The 23,899-nt window shown below is 36.9% G+C and overlaps 1 protein-coding gene across 1 annotated transcript; it reads left to right on the forward strand.

Moving 5' to 3' along the window:
• The first annotated feature begins 677 nt into the window (after positions 1 to 677).
• On the forward strand, positions 678 to 11,309 carry LOC139726100 (peptidoglycan-recognition protein SC2-like). The gene is made up of 7 exons (XM_071637180.1): positions 678 to 835; positions 5,226 to 5,256; positions 6,228 to 6,394; positions 7,920 to 8,055; positions 9,130 to 9,220; positions 10,219 to 10,327; positions 11,226 to 11,309. Exons 1-7 carry the CDS (start codon positions 719 to 721, stop codon positions 11,307 to 11,309), a joined length of 735 nt encoding a protein of 244 aa, XP_071493281.1. The 5' UTR covers positions 678 to 718.
• Positions 11,310 to 23,899: the final 12,590 nt, after the last annotated feature.

The following is a 23,899-nucleotide window of genomic DNA, read 5'->3' on the forward strand; positions in this document are numbered from 1 at the left end:
ACACACACACACACACACACACACACACAGACACACACACACATGCACACACACACATAAGGAAAAGCCCGGGAGATATACATTTTATGCATGTTGCAAGAAAGTTGCAATTAATTGCAACTCGACTTTCTTCCAACACCTCCTTAGTCGAATGAGACCGAGCATTTATTTACATGCATATTATGATTTATACACATAAATGGGCATACTTTTAGGCAGCGAAGGACATTGAGCTTATAAAGAAGAGGAATAAGGAATGGAAACATAGGAAACAAAGCGAAATTACATCTTACGCAAATTGATTCCATCGTCAATAAAAACATTCCTGTATCTATCCATCTATTAGAATCCAAATTTCATTTAATTCCATTTCATGTCACGACGCCAGTATCAAGCGAGGACATTAGTTGACACAGTGCCATATTAGTGGTTGCGTTTGCTAAACAAAACATAATACAAAATGTCGTGTGAAGTAATGTAATTAAACGTTCTGAATAAATGGTCTGAAAGTAGACTATAGGGAGTGCTTTGATTTTTGTTTTCTTTCCCCCGCTTCAGATCTATTCACCCTGAGTGAGTTGGCGCATTATCCTGGTGTTTTGTTGCAGTTTACCTTCCTTCCTGGCTCTATTTCTTTGGGTTGGTCTCATTCCCGACCGGTGTCCTGGCCAAGTCGGTCCACGACCAACTCTCAAATCACCACTTCGCTTCGCCAAACATGTTTCGTGTGCGACAAGTTTTCCTGCTTTGGGGAATCTTAGCGGCGGCCGCATGGACGAGTTCGACCGCTTCACCTGCGTTCGGCAGAGAACTGCGGCCTGTCGACCTGCGAAAGGTAAGGAATGAACGTTATGACTTTCCTGTCCCAATTGTTGCCAATGTACTATGTTTTTTTGTTTCCCGTAAAATTCAATAAAAGCAACCGGCAGCATTTCATTCTTTTTTGGAGTCAGACTTTGAGTGAGATTCAACCTCGATTACACGACAGATGAACGTCATCAAGGCATTAAAGAAATCAATGTTTTTGACTTCCCTGTCTCAATTATTGCCAATGTTCTTTATCATTCATCGTGTCTCTGTTTCTTGTTTCCTGTAAAATTCAAGAAAAGCAACCGACAGCATGTCATTCTTTTGTTGAAGTCAGACTTTATAGTCAGATTCAACCTCCATTACTGACAGACCAACGTCATCAGGGGATGATGAGTGGAGGAAATAAAAAGTGATACAGAAATATTCATAATGAAGTGATGATTATATTTCGATAGAAACATGTAAAGGTTCCATGTAATACCCTGACCGTTTCCTAACAGATACCTGCGGTTATATTCCTGCAGCATGTGTGGCCTGCACGTTTAAGTCACAAACAATCAGTTTATCGTCTATAATGTACTTTTTAAGACGTAATGATCCAAATATCTAGCTGCACAAAGAATATCTCCAAACTGAGATCAGCTCCCTACTAAAAATTATAAGCTGTTCTCTATATCTCTGATATTTCAAAACGTAGGTAATGAAAAGACAAGTGGAAATCAGTCGGTTTTAGATTGGAAGGCTGCAAGACATTGGATGAAATGGGCTAAAACAGCATGCATGAGTATACAAGGAGGAAAAAAAGGAGATGAAGAAGCAGAAGAAAAAGAAGAAGAAGAAGAAGAAGAAGAAGAAGAAGAAGAAGAAGAAGAAGAAGGATGTAGAATACACTAACAATTACCCACTCATCAAACTTAACCACCATACTTTGATGATGCAGTGGTGCTTCGCCACTGTCTATTCGCTTGTGTCGTATATGTTATAATAGTTTCAATGACAAGTACATCTTTAAGATAAATGATCTTCAAGTACTGGATCAAATGAATTACTGGAGAATTTAATCTAATCTAATTCAATAGTTGTAGTCGAATAATCACAACATACTGCTTGAGTTATCGCAAAGGATGCATAATTACAGCTTTTTCAATACACATGCAATATTCTTGTTCTTGGGTTTTGTAAGTTTGGGAAAAATCATATATAGGTATAGAAGCAGATGAAGAGGAGGAGGAAATCGTTAAAATAAAAATAGGAAAGAAGAAAGAGAAGAAATGGAGGGGGAGGAGAAGAATGTAGTAGTAGACGAAGACAGACTAACCCAAAAGATGTATTTAATCAAGACTACGATCTCGTGACATACTGATTTCTTAACACAAAAGATTTGATAAAATTAAGCGGCCCCACCTTCACCGAAGCGTGAAAAAGGAAGTGTAATTGTAAAAACGTGCAAACATTTCTTTTTTCTTCTTATTCTTCTTCAAACATGCCTCTTATTGTCCGAGAGGGATATGGTTGTGATTACTTTGTGCAACATTTTGGAGCGAGAAGTTCCAATTAAGCAGCTTTACCACCCTTTCCTTATGTATCTCAAACTGAATGAGTTGGCTGGCTGACTACTCAGACAATCTGAAGACAATTTCCGTAATCCTGTCATACGCAAATAACATACGTCGTATAACGAACGGTCTGCTCTTCGCAGTGGGTGTAAAGAGGACGTTTGTGGCCTCAATTTGGGAGGTTAGACGAAAACCAGAGGGGAACAACATGAACAGTAACAGTACACCCCGAACTGGCTTACTGCGATTAGGGAAATCCCCGCGTTCTCGGCTGACCATGACGTCACTGCAGATGATAGGTGGCGCTGTTTTGTTTTGTTTTGTTTTGTTTTATGTGCGCGAGCAAGCTTTGCAGCAGGTGCTTGAATTCCATGTCCGTGACTCGCAGACACTGGCGTATCTAGGGGAGGGGGCGAGGGGGGCACGTGCCCCGGCCGCCACTCCTTGGGGGCGCCAAAAACGAAAAAACGAAAAACAAAAACAAAAACGAAGAAGAAGAAGGAAAAAGAAAGAAAGAAAGAAAGAAAGAAAGAAAGAAAGAAAAAACAAAAAACCTCGCCCGGACAGGGGAGGGAGAATGGGGGGGGGGGGGCAGAAAACCAAATCAAAAAAGATAAAAACAAAACATGCTGATGACGCGGACAAAATGACAATGTTTATTGTGTTCACACAAGAATTCCATGTTTTGTAAGCTGAAATACAAACATTTTCGGCTTGCTCGCTGCGCTCGCTCGCCAAAATCTATTTAAAAAAAGAAGATAAGAACAAAACGTGATGATGACGCGGACAAAATGACAATGTCTATTGTGTTCACACATGTCATTCTATATTTAGTAGGCAAAATGTTACACGGAGCAGCGGCTGCAATTTCTTTCGTTCTGAAGCGATCGCCGATTGGATCAAAAGAGGGCGCCAACGGTTTCGAACGTGGGGGGGGGGGGGGGGGCGCAAAAAAACCCCAAATCAAACAAGATAAGAACAAAACGTAATGATGACGCGGAAATATACAAATTTCGGCTCACTCTCTCGTACTAATTTAGAGTATTTTTTCAAGTCCTCAGTTTGTTGGTATAAATTGTTATCTATAAGGCCGTCACTATATCTTGATTAGAATTGTAAGATTTAATAAGAAAAAAATGACAAGAATTTCATGTTTTGTAAACTGAAATGCAAAAATTTTCGGATCGCTCGCTGCGCTCGCTCGCCAAAATTTATCAAAAAAAAATAAGAACAAAACGTGATGATGACGCGGAAATATACAAATTTCGGCTCACTCTCGCGTATTAATTTAGAGTATTTTTTCAAGTCCTCAGTTTGTTGGTATAAATCGTTATCTATAAGGCCGTCACTATATCTTAATAAGAATTGTAAGATTTGATAACCAAAAAATGACAAGAATTCCATGTTTTGTAAGCGCTGAAATACAAACATTTTTGGTCGCTCGCTGCGCTCGCTCGCCAAAATTTATCAAAATTTATTACATTTAGATTACCTCAAAAGACCCTTTTTAAGTGCTTGAAAAAGTATATTATGTGGACTTTTTTTATATACCCTACCGAGATGGGGTTGGGGTTGAACACTTTTTCAGAAAATAGGGGCGCGATTTTTGCGCTTGCCCCGGGCGCCGTTTTCCGTAGATACGCCACTGCTCGCAGAACTATTAATTTTACAGTTTTGTGCCAGCTGGATGTGTTTTCAATCCACATGGAAAATGACAGCATGTGTGTGAGAAAGAAAGAAGTGGGAGCTGGGAGGGGTAGATAAAAGGAAAAATGAAGTACAAAGCAGATCGAAAGTACCGGAAAAAAACGTACCAGCTGCATGTGAGGGAGAAATTATGAGTAGAAAGAGGAAACATTGGTAACTTATTATGGCCTTGTATATGGCTTTATTTGTATACAATTATGACTGATATCTATGCAAAATATAGTATATTTTAAGCTTGAGAATGTCAAAACTTTGCTGTTTTATGTCCAGTTTCGGTGAATCATAATTGTACAAATCCATAATGCTTAGTATCACTTTATTCACTGCAGTCCATTAAATCTTGAACGTTAAGAGACAGGGATAGTTGCTTTACTGGTTATTGTTGCACTGGAATATTAATTTGATGCTTTAAATGTGACTTGTTCTTCAATTCTTTAAAGAATAGGAAATTTAGTGACAATATAATGTTCAGAGCGAATAGGGGAGTCTTGTGAAGATAAAAGCACACCATCATGACCAATATCACTCACATTCGGTTAGGAAACTTTCGCTGCATGCTCTATTTTTAAATCTTACCCCATGTATTTCTGCAATTTTACTCCAGAAATTGACGCTAAGATAAACACGAAGACAAAATTTACTCCAGTGATTTCTTTGCACGTGACTAATCATATGACCATTATACCACGTCAGGTGACTTACACGTGGTTACCTTTTCGTCACATGACTTGTCCAGCACGACGGAACATTATACAAGGTTTACTTTTATCAAATATTATGAACAGGTTCTGATATCTAACGTTACAATACGGTGTTTAAGCAAGGCACTTCCTGAGGCTATAGAATGAATAGAATAAAGTTTAAAATATTTCTTTTCCAGGGCCCAGAAAAAACACACACCCTGAAGTGATAGCAACTCTTGCGGGGATAGCAAATGGTAATGACAAGAATCCAGCTTCCTGATTGGCTGTTGCTATGATGGGAAGTTGACGTTCCAGCAGTAGTTGCTATCCTAACGTCATTTATGAAATGGGACCCATGCAGCTCTCGATAGACTTATCGTACTTTTGGCTCTCCTGCTCGATCAATGAACTGAAACCATTTTGACACCGATTTTTTTCCCTCTTTATTTCATTTGCTCACAACACACAGTTTCTGAGAATGGATATCAAACGAGTTAGTGGTGAGTATGATGGAGCAATCATGGAATCTTTCTCCTTATCTGTCTACCATCTATACAATATAGACCTATGTAATATGTATGATATATATAATATATGTCTGTGTGTGTATGTATATGAGCAGTATATTCAGCTGCCCCCCCCCCAACACAACACAACACAACACACACACACACACACACACACACACACACACACACACACACATACACACACACACACACACACATATACACACAAGTATCTGGGAAATACATTTACATACACTTATAAATACAGAAAATCAAAAAGAACTTACATTCACTAAACACCATGGAAACACAAACTCTGAATTTGCCAATCAATCAGAACCGAGTGTTGGGCCACCAGATTTCCCAGTCACTAGGATTTTAACATCAATCAATCAATCGATCAATCAATCAATCAATCAATCAATCAATCAATCAATCAATCAATCAATCAATCAATCAATTGATCGATCGATCAATCAATTAATCTATCTATTTATCTATCTGTGCATGTATGTTATATGTATGTATCTATTTGTCTATCTATCTACAGTATCTACCTGTTTATCTACTAGTTTATACCCACCTATCTATCTGTTTGTGTGTATAATTCACACTCTCTCCCTGGATTGTTAAAAATTAGTAAATGAAAAAGGAAATGATCGATTTGCAAGCAAACATTGCTCCAAAACTCTGTTACTAAAACGATTTATATACCTTGCGTATATGTTCTATGAGTATATTTCTTTGAAAACAACTCGCAACCCCTCCCCCCCCCCCAAAAAAAAAAAAATGCTTCCCATGATTTTGATAAACTGTGAATCGTAGTGAATCTTGATCTTTTGATATTTAAAAAAGTAAATAAATATATAAAACAACCCGACTTCGACTCGACCAGATTTTCGGTTTTCGGGGAAGGATGAAGAACAATGACGGTTTATCGGACGCAACTGTTTTTCACGCAGCGTCTACGGCGTGCCCGGAAATAGTCTCCCGCGGCCTGTGGGGCGCCAGACCGCCGAAGGCCCGCCAAGACATGGCGACTCCAGTCCCGTTCGTCATCTTACACCACACCTTCACATACGCGTGCTTCACTCTGCAGGACTGTAGCAAGCTGATGAGGTCGATACAGGTACAAGCGAGATACACGGGCAAGCGTACACACAATATGAAAATTAGGCCATTTTAAAAACCTAATATTTTTCTATAATGCGCACATTTCCGCATGTTAGTTTTCTATCTTTTAATCTGGTATATTTTGATCTTTCAAGTAAAGTACTCCGCTCAAGCGTGTTCCAGAGTGCTTTTAAACTATTTGCTGTTAAAATTGTCAGTTTTACACTGCATTTTGATTCGCTGCTACAATTCAAGGTACACAAATTCCTTGTTGCCTTCACATTGAAAGAGAGAGAGCGAATTGGAGTAGGGGCAAGTATTTCTAGATGTGAGAGCGCTAGTCCCGATTATTGATGCTCTCTTTTGTCAAAGCACATGGGTAACACCTGTAGTTGAACGCATAACTTCTCGGTGCCGAGCATGACTTCAAAGGAGCAGTAGTTGTCTGAGTCTCCTTCTCTAGTACCTCCCCGTATATATATATACAATATGTTCCCAAATTTTTTGCATTTTTTGCATTGACAACTATCAATAAGATTAAACTGTCTAAATGCTACTTCAGGGTTTTAAAACATAAGATATTTGCTATATTTTGCAGAAAACCCCATTCAATTTGGTTTAGTGGTTGCAGAGAAATGAGGATTGTTGTAAAGCATGTCATGGGTCTTATTCTTCCAAGTTTAGCACTTGCATGCTCTTGGAACTGCGTAACGTGTGAACACAATGGACAGAACTTGGAGGGAAGGGATTCCTGTCATGTTCTACAAAATTCCTCATTTCATCTTGACCACTGAAGAAAATCGGATGGGGTTTTCTGTAAGATGTGGGTAATAAGTTATAGTTTCATACCCTGAAATTATATTTGGATTGAATCACTATTTTCAAAGTTATCATTGCAAAGGTTCCCGTTGTAATTTCTTTGGGGGGACATACGGTATGTATATATATATATATATATATATATATATATATATATATATATATATATATATATGTATATATGTATATATATATATATATGAAATATATATAAATACATAATACATATAGATATATATCTTCATTTATTTATTTAGGTTTATATTCATATTCACATATGTATATGTATTTATGATAGTAGTGAATATATGATTTCTGTTGTATGTGAAATTGTTTGACATTGAGAATTAAGGAAATTCTTAAAGGTATTTTTTTAACGAAACAGGGTTGGGAGATTATATTCCTGTTACAAGAATAATCAAAGCGTGAACATTACGAATACAATCGAGTTTATTCACAATGACTTCTCTAAATATACAAACTTATGTTCGTGATTGTGGGACAAGGAATGGAGTATACCAGTGAACATTGTGACGAAAAACAAGTGAAGTTCCATCCGATAAGTGATGACGACGATGATGATGATGATTGTGATGATGATGACGATGATGGTGTGGATGATGATAATGATGATGATGATGATGATGAGATGATGATGATGATGATGATGATGATGTAGCAAGTGCGTGACTTTTGGCATCTTTTCTTTAATCCTGTGCTAGAATTTTCACATGGATGATCGTGGATGGAATGACATCGCCTACTCATTTCTGGTTGGCGAAGATGGCCGAGTGTACGAGGGACGAGGATGGGACACGGTGGGCAGTCATGCTCCTTGGTACAATTTCAGATCAATAGGCAAGTATATTATATATATATATATATATATGATAAAAAATTCAAAGCTGAAATCAAGTTCATGCGGTAATCACCAAGCAGTTTGTTTCAGTACACAAATTTTTGAGCGATTTGCTCTTTCTCAAGTGTTCTTTAGAACATTGACTTGAGAAGAAATGGATTGCTCGTAAATGTTTTTTTTTTTTAATGGAAATTACATGTTTTGGGGCTCAATCGGGTTGGATCATTTCTTAAAAGCTTACCCATCTATCCAATAATAATAGATGTATAATTACGCCATTAAAGTATCGTGTCATGGAAAGTCATCTTAGTGCCTCAAATTCGACATTAATCATGTTAGACTTAGTGATCTTATGATACGTGGTATTCGTGACCCGAACAGGTCACCAAATGAAAAGTTTGTGTCGAGCCTTTAAAAAAAGAAAAGAAAAGAAAATTAAAGTCGAGTCGACATTTCTTCCTCAGTAAATATCCATGATGTCTTCAGGACATATAACTGACTCGTACCTCAAAATTTCGTACGTTCCTCACCAGCAGCGTTTCTCATACGTGAACTGTAAAAACATTTTAGACACTCACAATATTCATCCATAAGCTCAGTGTGGAATTGTTTGCTTGCTTGTTTTTTACGAAAAATGAGTGGAAAGCAAAATCTGCGTGTTACTTGCAATTCTGAATCAAACAATGACTGACAAATCCAGGATTTATGATTATGTATCTGCATACTATACGGATAGAAAATAAATGACCTTCCACTTTCCAGAAATCAGCTGCATTAATAAGCATCTTCCTTGGGGATCTTCTTGCACATCATGCTGTATACTGACGCCAAAAGTCTGTATACTGGAAAGGGCTAAAAAGCAAGCTATAGGACATAATGCGATTACATGGACGAAGTACAGCGTATACGCGTATACCTTGATCATATACACCAAGTATATGGTATATCTCCTTATATCTGTTACGCGATTGTGTTAGTCGAAATTTATCTCAAAGTAGCATTTTGCCTCATGACAGCTCACTTTTTTTTTTTTTTTTGGTCTCAAAATCGTCTCTTTACATCTTTTGTGACAGGAATATCCATCATGGGTAACTTTACGGCTAAACTTCCCAACAAGAAGGCGATCAGTGCAGTCCAGTCTCTTATATCATGTGCTATAGACAAGTGAGTATAGGCCTATAATACAGCGAGTTTCTTTTTCTCCTCTTTATTTTACAGGGGGAAAATTTTCATTCCAGATTCAGTGAATAGAGCGAGACCAGAAAAGAATGAAAGTTTCATAAAAATAAGGAAAAGAGAAAAAAAAAGAAATTTGTTTGATGTTTTCCGTGCTTTTACACGCTTAATACACAAACAAGATGAGGTTATAGATGTTACCGCCTACATGTTTAGTTCATCTTGTTACAAGCATTTCATAACCCAAAACAAACCTATGGTGTAAATTATACCTTTAGCTCCCTCTTTTAAAGAGTCTTGTTTATAAGCACTGCAACTCTAGAATATTTGCTTGAGAAATACAATAATATTTATTTTATCAGTCCAGTGATAGCCTGAATAGAGTGCTCTATAAGGAAGGTCGGGTTACAATTACTTTGTTGAATTCCGAAGGTTCGTAATTCCGAAAATGACATAAGGTTTGTAATTCCGAAGATTCGTCAGTACGCACTTTGTTCTTTCTTTTTTTTTTCATTTTTGGATCAACGAACCGTCTTAGAGTAGAACTTCTTTTCACTTCGGATTAATGACATTTCGGAATGACGAACCTTCGGAATGACACCATAAATGTTCGGATTGACAACCCCTGTACTTCATTTTTGGATTAAAGAACATCATTCTATATATACGGTTGGAATTGTTTGTTTCGGAGCAACAAACCATCGGGATAACAAACCTTATTTTATTTTCGAATTAATGAACCTTCGGAATAACGAACATCACCCGGTGCGTGAACTGCCACTGCATCGACAGGGAATTTCAGTGGCTGGGGTGATGAGTTTGTAAAGCGCTTTGAGCCAAATAGAGTGGAGAAGGGTCGCTATATCAAGCACTAATTCCAAACAACATGTAGTAGTATGTTTACTGTTCCGTTACCATTATTGTCATAATCATTATCACCGTCATCATTATTCTCAATACATGCTCGCTGCACGCTCTCAACGCAGAAATAAGCTGAATGCAAACTACATCCTCTACGGTCACCGTCAAGCAACACCTGACAGGACGTGCCCAGGCGAGGCGCTCTTCAAGGAGATGCAGTCGTGGCCACATTGGGTATGTATGGATTAAGAAGGGCAAATAACAATCACAGCAGCAGGACAACGATATAAAGAAAATATAAAGAAATTTCCACAAAATGTCGTTTGTTTTATGAAAAGCACACATTCCCTCTGCTTGTCACTGACACAATTAGTCATGTTCAGGGTAATATTGGTAACCCTGCATTCTGAAAGAGTCAAGTCGAGTGCTTTTTCATTTTGCTTTTATAAAGAATAATGTGACATTAGATATGTTGAATTTTGTTTGTATTTTCTTTATATCGTTGTCCTGTGTAGTGATGACACAAACTGTTGTAGTCTTCTCATCAGGTGATGGCGGTACTGAAACTTAAAATAGAAAATCATAACATTTAAAGGATTGTCCGATTTTCCTCAAACTTTCATTGATGTGCACTATTAATATTGCTATACATTCACTTATTCACACTGTATATTTGGATGAACTTGTCCTTCAAAGTTTACCCTCACTCCGAGCTCATTTTAATGGATAAGGGAAAGTCACACCAACATAACACTGATAGTTCGTTTAACACGGATAGCAATGTAAAAAGCCTTGTTAGCAAGATTTTCTTCCGGGGAAAAATTATTTTATCAACATCATTCTTGGTCAGTAACCAGCAGAATATTATAGTGGAACCCCGCCTATGCATCAGTAGTTATAATAATTTGTTTTTTTGTTAGAATAAACAATCGATCATATATTTTCAGTAAAAAAAAAAGGTGGATTTTCCAAAATTAAACTATTTATATCTGAAATCGGTTGGAATCTGTTGGCGTACAAAATGATAAAATAGAATATCCATTTTTATAATACTTGAAACTCGATGCTGTGTGCTGGCGACTGTCCATGTTCTAACCCGGCATTAATTTTTCTCATCTACCGTTTCTCACAGCAAGCCGGTGATCATTTCCCGCCGATGAAGACAGAAAACGAACCCGATGATGTCTTCTTTGAAGAAAAGGAGGACAAGCCTTGATTGACTCCCCGTACATACACATTGCAGAAGAGGAGAGTTTGCAAAGACATGAAGAATCAGTTCTAATTAAACTTAATGATTTTTTTTTCACAGTCTACCAGTGAAAAACAAATTTCTGTGATCATGAATGAACAGGCAATAATCATATCATACCACTTTTTGCACAATAGGAATAAGAGTACGTTTATAATAAACAAACTCGGGATATTGCTTGGCTTTCGAAGAAGTCGTTTAATAGATACGTAAATGCACCGTATATAATCACATTTCTAGCATAAGTCTTCCTGAGGTACATGTAATTGTTATTGTATTTGCAATAATTGTTGAAATAATGATAAGACGCCACGAAAGCGCCTTACAGTCACAAATACAAGGCGCCACGAAGGCTCCATTGCACATTGACTGATTAGACGGATTCAGAGGCAATGGACAGATTTCTGTATGAAGGCGAGTCACGTTGCTGGTTGACGCATGACAGGTAAAAATCTGTCACGTGATCGCTCTAACACAATAGTAACAATCGGTATACAAGCAATTAGTCCCATGTATGGCCGTTGGGCAAACATCACGGCTTTGTATAGCGAGCTACAATGCCACCAACGGCTGGTATAGTCATGTGGTTCCATCAGAATTGATTTGAGTCCAGTACTATATACTTGAAAGAAATTATCAGAGTAAAACAAACTAGGCTGAACGTTTCCATGGAAACCTTTGTGCAAGCTTGTCCAATCGTTAAGCAGTCAGCTGTGAACAAACATTCCATTAAGGAAGAACAGTTATGTGTAAATGTATTATACAGTACTAATAATAAAGTTTACAATGCTTGATATGCACGGTTTATATACGCATTTACAAAATACTTTCAGATTCAATATGGCATTGCTTTTTTGAACTAGAAATCTCAAGAACTTCACGTGTTTTATCAGTACTGATATGTCTCTTGTTCCATCAATGAAGTGAGACTGTAGTTCTGCCAAAGTTAGTAATTATAATTCGATGTAATTAGATTTGTTTTCAATTCAATTCAATTCAATTCAAACTTTATTTCATTTTTCGAAAAGAACATAAACATTTTACTTTCTTTGGTAACAGAGAATAAGGTTGCATAATCAAAACAGAGTAAATTGAGAAAAATACAATTGTGGAACTTTGGGGTAACAGATTCGATGTCATGAAAATTGACTGACTGAAATGATAAAGACGATATAACAATACGCAAAACATCGAAAAATGGAGAGACCCACTAAAAAGACAAAGCTTGTAGAATGTGGGCCCCTCAGGGAATGTCAAATAGAAAAATGAACTAATGCAAAAAGGGAAAAAATGCTGGGAAAAAAGTCAGAAAAAAAATCTGGAATCCCACTAAGAAGACAGAGTAACAGACACACTTCCAAACGCGAATAAACATTAAACGATACTGGGACGACGAAACTAATAAAGGGAGACTAAAAGACAAGACAGAATGAGACAAGACTAACATAACAGGAAGACAGTACAACGGACAGAAAGGCAAAACAGATCCAGCGATCCTCGATAGAATTATATCGAAAAAATAATGGGATGCGTGAAAAGGATACGGAAATATAGCAAATAAGAGAAAAATAGATGCAGAAGTAATATAAATACAATCAAATCTACTCTGTAAGTGTCTCAGGACAACAGGGACGAGAAAATACGTGACAGTTATTATTTGTAATCCAAGTTCTTCGAAAAGGAATTGAAATAAACCAACAGGCTAATTCATTTCTGTGAGAAAATTCCAAAAGTTGGGGCAGTATAAATAAGTGTGTTCTTAGCAAAAATCGTTCGTAAAAGAGGTGAATGAAATTCACTGGAACGTCGAGTGGGATGCTCGTGGAATGATTGATTTCTTTGAAACATAGAATCGAAATGGACGGTAGTGAGTTGTTGCTGTACATGTACATAAATTGCCCCAAACATTGCCAAATTGAATAAAAACAAATCTTTAATTTTTAGCAGCTTATTAGAGCAAATAACAAATTTGAGTGGGAGGGTATGGAAGGATAACAGATGAAACGGAGAGCTTTCTTTTGTAGAAGGGACACTCTATCCAGTATAGGTTCTGGTGAGTGTTGCCCCAAACTAAAACACCATGATTAAGATAAGGCAATGCCAATGACGAATATAACATAAATTGTGATTTTTGAGGAATATACAGTTTCATTCTATTTATAACGCCTATATTACGCGAGATTGTGTTGCAAATATAATCAAACTTTGTCGTCAGCAGTAATTCCAAGGAATTTAAAATGTGAAACTCTTTCTAAATGAAAATCATCCAAAACTATAGCTGTACTCAAAATGTCAACAGTATTACTAAAAATCATATATTTGGTTTTTTGGGCATTCAATGATAATTTATTGGCTCTAACCCAATTTCAATCAATCAATCAATCAATCATAGTTTATTTCCAATCATCGAAAATCAAAAAACATAGTACAAAGTATACATGTAATGAAATATTGTTCAAACGTTTGCATAAGATTCATGTAATATATATACGAGACATATTATAGAACAACATATAACATGTACAATATTTAGGAAAACACTGTATAAATACTTCGTGGGCGAGCGGAAAATAAATTCGATTATGGAAAATAGTGATCCACTAAAAAGCATAGCTTGTCGGACGTGGATCGCTAGACAAATAATGAGTAAATTATATACTATTCTATAACAATATACATGTAATTATTTTGAGATACACCGGTTGGGAAAAAATATAGAATACCAATGCTAGTGCCCGGACACTGCTCACTGAACCACGTGTACCGGGAAAATATGACAAGGACAACACGTTCGTACACACATTCAATTACCCACACGTATACACTGTAAGACGCGAGACAGTACCGAGAGGAGAGAAGACGGTAACAATACAAGTCTACGAAGAACAAGAGACAGGAAAGGAAGAGGAGAGAAGAAAGAAGAGAAGTCTGCACACAGAACACACCAAGTGCTGCGACATCAGGACAAGTGAAGGCTCAAGCATAAATCAAAACAATTTAAATTATCTAAGATTATAAGTAGAAAGTAAATATTTTCTGAGTTTGTATTTAAATGTAACAAATTTGGGGGAATCTTTTAAACTATTATCTAAATTATTCCAAAGTCTGGGTCCGGTATAAAGAAATGTATTTTGGGCATGTGCGGTTCTCATTAATGGAAGATGAAATTCGTCGGATCGTCGCGTGGGATAGTTATGAACATGACTATTTCGATGAAATGAATCATGGAATATTTTAGGTAAAAAGTTACTGTTGTAATTAAACATAAACTGGCCAAGTTGAAACACATACAAATCATTTACTTTTAATATTTTATGGTCAGAAAACAAAGCATCTGTATGTTCTCGGGTATGTAAATTAAAAACAATTCTAAGCGCTTTCTTTTGCAGTAAAAGAAGTTTATCAAGTAACATCTGACATGTATTACCCCAAGCAAGAATCCCGTAGTTTAAATAAGGTAGTATCAAACTAGAATAAAGAGTTAATAATGCAGATGAAGGAAGATAATATTTTAATCTATTCATTACACCAATGTTACGTGATATAATTTTACATATGTTATCAATATGATCCCTCCATGAAAGCTTGTTATCGACACAAACGCCAAGAAATTTAAAGGAAGAAACTTCTTCTAAAGGAGTAGTATCAAATGTTATATTGCCTGGGAGGCTATTTAAAGAATTACTAAAAAGCATAACTTTTGTTTTTTTAATATTTAATGACAATTTATTTGCGTATATCCATTGTATAACCTTTTTCAGTTCTTCATTGACTGTTCTTATTAAAATGTTTGGGTCAGGGTGAGAAAAAAAAGGTTAGAGTCATCCGCGAATAATATGAATGATAGTTTTTCCGAGGATCTATGAAAATCATTAATATAAATAATGAATAACAATGGGCCTAATAAACTCCCTTGTGGAACACCAGATGCAATTGTTTTACTTTGAGAGTCAAAGCCGTTGACATGTACAAATTGGGATCTTTCTGATAGGTAACTCGTGAACCACTCCAAGGCCTTTCCACGTATTCCATAATGAGACAGTTTGGCGAGAAGTATTCCGTGGTTAATCGTGTCAAAGGCCTTGGAGAAGTCCAAGAAGATACCTATTGTGTGTGAAAGTGTGTCGAGTGCGTGTGTGACTTTGTCGATGAGGGCAAGTAGTGCGTGTGTTGTGCTGTGATTTTCCCTGAATCCAAATTGAAAGTTTGAGAATGTGTCGCAGGTTTTAAGAAAACGTACTGTCCTGATATAAACTATTCTTTCAAGAATCTTAGAAATAGAAGATAATAGAGATATGGGTCTATAGTTATTGACATCATCCTTCTCCCCTTTCTTGTAAATAGGAATTACTTTCGCAATTTTCATGCTATTTGGCACATGGCCAGTTGTAAGCGATGAATTGATAATGTGTACTAAGGGATCCACTATCTGAGAAATTATGTTTTTTATCAAATAGTTGTCAATTCCGTCATGGCCAGGACTTTTTCCTTCTTTCAAATTAGCAACAATCTTTATTATTTCTTCTTTATATGTTGGGTCAAAAAATATAGTTTTGGAGTTAGGTGTATCTAAAAAATCATTAAAAGATTTACTAGAAAGAGGAATATTTTGAGAAAAATTTTTCCCAATTGAAGAGAAAAAGTCATTGAAAATTTCCGCCATGCCAGCGGGAGTGTTGCTGGAGGCATTGCCCCACCGAATTTCAGAAATATTAGATGAATTATTAGATGTATTCATAGCATTCTTTAATGTTTTCCATGTGTTTTTAATATCATTTTTGTATTTACTTATCTGATTCACATAAAACATTTTCTTCTGCGTACGTAATAATTTGGTGAGTGTGTTTTTGTATGAAACATATTTTTTCTTATTTTTTTCAGTGGGATTACATCTATATTTATAAAACAAATTGTTTTTCCTGTTTATAGATCGTAATATAGACTGGGTTATCCACGGGAGTCTTGGAATTTGCTTATATCTATTTTTTATGTTACGCAGGGGAATATGGTTATCGATTTCGGAGGTAAGAGTAGATATGAAATAGTCATAAGACAAGTTGACATCGGTAGTGTTGTATACAGAAGACCAGTCGATTTCTTTTAAACTGTTTTGAAGACTTATAAGATTATCTGCAGTAATCTTACGACGCTTATAATAATTATTTTGTTTAATCAGTTTAATTGGTACCTGAGTAAATATAGGAAAATGGTCAGTGATGTCTGAGAGGACGATACCAGACTCAGGAAGTGGAAAAACATTACAAAAAATGTTGTCTATGAGGGTAGCCGATTGGCTGGCGACACGGGTAGGCTTGGAGATTAATGGTAAAAACGAAGCAGACATTAATGTTTCTATAAATTCTTTTGAACTGTTTTGGGAGTTACATTTCATGAGATCGATATTAAAATCGCCCATCAAAAATGTATCTTTATTAAGTATCATGGGATTTTGTACTAAATCCTGCAAAACAGTCAAAAAATCATTTAAATTCGAACGAGGGGGCCTGTAAATTACGCCAATCATAATGTTTTTTCCATGTGGATTTATCAATTCAATAAAAAGGGATTCAAGTACATCGCTCATAACACTAATCTCCTCATGTATAATATATTTAAATTTTTTCGAGATGTATAAACCAACTCCACCACCAACTCTCTCGCTTCTATTTCTAAATACAAATTCGAATCCGGGTAAAGAAAATAAATGACTGATATTAGAGTTCAGCCATGTTTCTGTTAACCCTATGATGGAGCAAGATTTATGATCTGGGTTTTCTAAGAGTAAGCGCAACTTATCAAAATTTTTGTTAATACTGCGTATGTTAAAGTGAGCTAACAAAAATTTTTCACCAACTGTATTCATGATCCGATTTTTATACTGATTTTCGGTCAAATAAACACACGATGGACTCTGGACTGGATCATTTGAGTCAAAGTTATATTCAAATTCTTGTGTTGAGGTATTGTATTTATCGGATATGTAATCTTCATATACACTGGAAATAATATTTACATGATCAGATTCAGAGTGCCTTACTGTGTTATAGAATTCATCACTATTCAAAGAATTAAAAGCAAAATTTGTTGCGTTAGCCATGGGTTAAAATATAAAACATTCGGGAATTAATAGCTGGCTTCCCGTCTGGTCCTAGCTCAGCAGCTACGTGGGGGTATGCAGACCTAAAAGAAGAAAGGAAACCGAAATTCGTACAGAGAAACATGAAACACACACAGAACAGGGAAACGAACATGAACACGAACACAGATGACACAGAATCAACATCGTTGCGGATGGTACACAAGGCCATGGCCTCGTGTACAATGCCTAACATGAACTTATTTAACAAGCAAGGACGTGTGCTACACGTACTAGGCAGTGGAGAGTGGAAGTGGACAGAGCTCCCACTGACAAGAAAAAAAAATGTAAACAATCAGCTATTTACCGATATACATTTGCTTGGCAGGAAAAGAAATCATCCATATCACTGAATTATTCTTCAAACATATCAAACATTTACATGTATATGCATATATAATTATCTCGGAATCAATAATCACTAGACACCTCCGGTCTCCTACGTCACAGAAATCCCAAAGGGGGGGGGGGGGCGGCAGTAGCCCATAGTCATTTCATACGTTTCGGAAAGTACAACAATCTCTGCTTTGTAATTTCCCTCATGGAAAACAAGAGCAAAGAGACAAACTAAGATGCAGCTAACTGAGACGCAACTTGGTATATTAAAATTAACCTAGGGATAAATACCAGTCGAACACCTCATAAGAGGTGAGCACCCTCTGAAAGGGTGAAACTTTGCAGCCCCATGTGCAAAAGATTGAACTGAGCAGCTTTGAATAGTAAGGCAACGACCAGCCAACCATAAATGAATAACAATGATGTGTTTTACGTAAGACTTCGTTGCCAAAATATATACCGTATGAAATATGTTGGGCACGTTGACTCTCACTTTTCGAATATTATTCACTTTTTGTAATTCAATATTGACTTTTTGAACAAGAAAATTAACATCATTGTGGGCAAAAAAAAAGACATTGGTATCGTCAACAAAATATATAAAGGAAAGTACTTCAGATGCCTGACAAAAAATCATTAATATAAACAACAAACAATAGTGGCCCTAATAAACTTCCCTGTGGAACGCCACGTTTTACTTCTCTTATTACTGAATAATTGTCTTTGATTGTAACAAATTGTCTTCTATTTCCTAAGTAACTCTTGAACCACTCCAAGGCTTTCCCACGTATTCCGTAATGTGATAACTTGTGGAGTAAAGTATCGTGATCAATTGTGTCGAAGGCCTTTGAGAAGTCCAAGAAAATACTAATTAAATGAGAACGACTATCAACTGCGTTAGCTACTTTATCAACGAAATATCGAAGAGCATGAGTTGTACTATGCTTCTCTCGAAAACCAAATTGAGAATTAGTAAAAATTTTGTGCAATTTCAAGAAATTTATAATTCTCTTTATGTGTGTACATTCAGAAAGCTGACGCTGTATATAATGTAATTACAACGTGATATATGTGTATTGCTTACATTCCTCGCTGAATATGTTTGTACGCAGACTTGTGTGTACAGTGTGTGTGCGCGTGTGAATGTACGTACTCTACGTGTGTGTGTGTTAAAATTGTGCACTTTTACAGGGCAAAATTGAATCCACACAATGGGTGCAATTTTGCACCTTGAAGGTTGAAATTAATGCACCTTGGAAATCATTTAAACAGGTGCAAATAGGTCCTTTTAAGGACTTATTTTATATAACCGTGCACCTTTATGAAAGGTGCAAATAGTGTGACATTGATTTTCACCTTTAAAGGTGCAACGTCGAACTTTTTTTTTCTTTTGCAGTGGACACACGAATAAGTTGGCTTGAATCGAAAACAGTTACGTGTTTTATCATCATTAGGCACATTATTCGTATGATGATCACTTGTTAGTGTGATTAAATAAGCGATAGCTATCTATCATCAGAAGTACACTCAACTGGTGAAACCGGAAACTGTTACAGAGTAAGTCCTTGAAACGCTTCATTCTAGAAGTTTTCCAGGAAAATCAATTTCCTCAAAGAGCCATTAGCACTTCCACAATGTGGTATTAAGGGGTAGAATAGATTCAATAGATAGATTTGATATATATTTAAAAAAATGACGATATATGAATACACACACACACACACACACATACATACAAACTCAGTTTGCATATGGATTCTATTTTTGTTCTGGGGTTGTTGTTTTGTTTTTGTTTTTGCTAGTTTTTATTTTGCCGTTATAACTTCACCACCAACTAACCATGATAATTGAGTGACAAATTCCACCGAATCAACGCTATTCTGACATGCCGGTTTTTTGTTTTTGTTTGTTTGTTTGTGTGTTTTTTGTTTTTTTTTTTTTTTAATACGCTTGCTGTATAGGAGATTGTAGGTTTTCGTTAAAAGGCGATACAACAATACATAAGCAAAGGGTGGTAAAGCCGCTTAATTGGAACTTCTCGCTACAAAATACCGCAAAAAAACCATAACGCGCGCATGCACACACACACACACACACACACACACACACACACACACATACACAAGTATGTTAACACCGAAACAACTTCATTGACGAAAAGTTCTATATCAGTTCCGATAATGTAGTCGAAAACCATTCCTGCGCAATTTGTGCGAAGTTCTCACGACGTATTGACCGATTCTGTGACGCGCTATGTGTATTTTTAGCATAGGCGCAGCCATACTGGGTGTATCATCCGACCCCCCCCCCCCGCACTCCCCCACCCCTCTCCCTACATTAGCACGCGCGCAGAATGAAAAACTGCTTTAGCCAATGGGCGTCTCGTACTGAGTGCGCGAATGCTTGCTAGTGCGCGAACCTTTGTTACAAGTGCGTGATAAACATGTTGCCCGGGGGTGGGGGAGAGCAGGGGGGGTCGGCTGATACACACCGATACACCCACTATGGCTGCGCCCTGTGCCGTAAAATGTCTGCTGCCCTCAACGAACCCGAATCGGTCAATATGTGTGTATCATTGCTGAAGTACAGCATGTTACGTACACGAAGAACACGCGACGGAAATGCGAACAATGCAAATTTTTCAATAATCACGGGAGAAAATGACTATACCCAAGGAGAGGTGGGAGCTGTCTTGAGTTGGAGTTTGTTTGTTTTTTCCTGTAGTTCTTCTTTCTTTTTCTCTGATTTCTCTATTGTGTGTGTGCCTGGAGTTTGTTTGTTTGCTTTTTCTTAGGACATATCTCCACTAGTAAAGCATTTTTTTGATTTTTTTTTTTCAGTTTCTCCAACACATAATCTCTAGTTTCAAATGTAATTTAGGCATACTTTAGATTCATTTTAAGTGCATTCTGCGATTTTGTGTATATTAAACATGTCTTTCTCTTTAGTGTTTGATTTCTTTTTTACTATATAGTTGTGAATAATTGTTTGATGTTTACATGTATGTTACGATTTTGATTGGTAGAAAACGTAGGTCACACATCCCCCAAACATGCGCTAAACGTTTGTGAGAATGTCTCAAAAGGTGCACGAACAGTTCACTGTTTGCGTTTACGTCTTAAAATGATCGGAAAAAACTTTCGCGAAACATATCACGCGAGACACTTTTCAAAGTTTCGGGGTCTGTTTGGGGTTTCACGAACATTTTGCAAACATCACGCGTGTCTTGCGAAGGTCTTGCGCATATGACAAGGCTTTAAAGACACTTTCGAGAACAAATCACGAGCAAATCACGACCAAGTGTGCGGAAAAGGTTCGCAAAAAAAAATCAAATTTTTTTTTGAAATTCTCGCCGAAGTAAAAACGACATTCGCGAACAATTGACGACGCTTCCGAACCCTCACGTTCGTTTGGCGATCTTTTGCAGACTAAAATACGAATGCTAGATTTTGCCATTCGCGTCCTTCGCAAATCGTTCGCGTGCTCCGTGAAATCACACCTTTATGCCGTATAGAGATTCTTTAGTACAAGCATTCTTTTCATATTCAGATTAACGAACCTTCGGAATAACGAACCTAATTTCGCTTTTGGATTCACGAACCTATAGAATAACGCCACAAAATAGTTTTCGGATTAATGGACATGCTTTAGGTATAAGGAGTTTCGATATAATGAACCTTCGGAAAAATGAACCTGATTTCCTTTACGGATTAACTAAGCTTCGGAATAGTGAACATAACCAATCGATACCCGAGGGTTACTTCACCCTGTCAGAAAGCACACGTGAAGTACCGTGCAAACAGAAATAAAGAAATAAAACTTTTGAAAATGGAGTAATACCTTACTGGCAGCATAAATAACCCCCTTTCTGAAAGGAAATACCAAATAAATAAAAAAATCTATGAAACCCAGCTATAAGCCCCAAGGGTTTTCCAAAATATGAAATACAAGAAAGCAATAACCTTGCATTTATCAAGATTTAAAAAAAAAAAGATTCAGTAAGTAATCATTATAAAAATACATACAAATAAATGAATTGAATTGAAATGGATTGAATTGAAATGAATTGAATTGTGCGATGAAGATATCATCACCAGGTTTTACGTTCGCCTCCCCTCTCTTTCCCACTCTTTGTTTCATGAATACACATGCCTTTCTGCTTAATGTGTGTCATCTCCACAGACAACTCATTGTACACCATATTGATTGACATTGCTTGTGTTTGATTCTGTTTTGCATTTCATGTAAACACACACACACACACACACACACACACACACACACACACACACACACACACAAGGAGAAGCCCGGGAGATATACATTTTGTGCATCTCTGGGGGTGTTGCAAGAAAGTTTCAATTAATTGCAACTCGACTTTCTTGCAAACACCCTTAGTCGAATAAGACCAGACCGAGCATTTATTTACATGCATATTATGATTTATACACATAAGTGGGCATACTTTTAGACAGCGAAGGACATTGAGCTTATAAAGAAGAGGAATAAGGAATGGAAATATAGGAAACAAAGCAAAATATTACATCTTACGCAAATTGATTCCATCGTCAATAAAGACATTTTTGTATCTATCCATCTATTAGAATCCAAATCTTATTTAATTCCATTTCATGTCACGACGCCAGTATCAAGCGAGGACATTTGACACAGTGCCAAATTAGTGGTTGCGTTTGCTTAACAAAACATAATACAAAATGTCGTGTGAAGTAATGTCATTAAACGTTCCGAATAAATGGTCTGAAAGTAGACTATAGGGAGTGCTTTGATTTTAGTTTTCTTTCCCCGCTTCAGATCTATTCACCCTGAGTGAGTTGGCGCATTATCCTGGTGTTTCGCTGCAATTTACCTTCGGTGTTTTGTTGCAGTTTACCTTGCTTCCTGGCTCTATTCCTTTGGGTGGGTCTCATTCCCGATCGGTATCCTGGCCAAGTCGGTCCACGACCAACTCTCAAATCACCACTTCGCTACGCAAACCATGTTTCGCGTACCAAAAGTTTTCCTGCTTTGGGGAATCCTAGCGGCGGTCGCATGGAGGAGTTCGACCGCTTCACCTGCGTTCGGCAGAGAACTGCGGCCTGTCGACCTGCGAAAGGTAAGGAATGAACGTTATGACTTCCCTGTCCCAATAACACAATTGTTGCGAATGTACTCTGTTTTTTTTGTTTCCCGTAAAATTCAATAAAAGCAACCGGCAGCATTTCATTCTTTTTTGGAGTCAGACTTTGAGTGCGATTCAACCTCGATTACACGACAGATGAACGTCATCAAGGCATTAAAGAAATCAATGTTTTGACTTCCCTGTCTCAATGTTGCCAATGTTCTTTGTTATCGTGTCTCTGTTTCTTGTTTCCTGTAAAACTCAAGAAAAGTAACCTGCAGCATTTCATTTTTTTTTTTTTAAGTCAGACTCTTAATAGTCAGATTCAGTCTCGATGACTGAGAGACCAACGTCATCATCAGGGGATTAAGTGGAGGAAATAACAATTAAGTAATGCGAAACATTCGTAATGAAGTATATTGATTATTAATTTCGATAGAAACCTGTAAAGGCGTCCATGTACTCTGACCGTTTTGACAGATACAGTACCTCCGGTTCTGCAGCGTGCGTGGCCTGCACGTTAAGTCACAAACAATCAGTTTATCGTCTATAATGTACTTTTTAAGACGTAATGATCCAAATATCTAGCTGCACAAAGAATATTTCCAAACTAAGATTAGCTCCCTACTAAAAAGTATAAGCTGCTCTCTATCTCTGCTATTGCAAAATGTATGTAATGAAAAGAAAAGTAGAAATCAGTTGATTGGATGACTGCAAGAATCATGAAATGAGCTAAAACAGCATGCATGAGTACAAGGAGAACAAAAAAGACGATGAAGAAGAAGGAGCAGAAGAAGAAGAAGAAGAAGAAGAAGAAGAAGAAGAATGAGGAAAAAGAAGAAGTAGTGGTAGTAGAAGAAGAAGAGGAGGAGATCTTTAAAATAGAAATAGGAAAGAAGAAAGAGAAGAAATGGAGGGGGAGGAGAAGAATGTAGTAGTAGACGAAGACAGACTAACCCAAAAGAT

This window comes from Diadema antillarum, unplaced genomic scaffold (assembly GCF_040938485.1).
Source record: "Diadema antillarum isolate AM-2024a unplaced genomic scaffold, OU_Dant_1.0 seq00000079_RagTag, whole genome shotgun sequence".
Lineage (NCBI taxonomy): Eukaryota > Metazoa > Echinodermata > Echinoidea > Diadematoida > Diadematidae > Diadema > Diadema antillarum.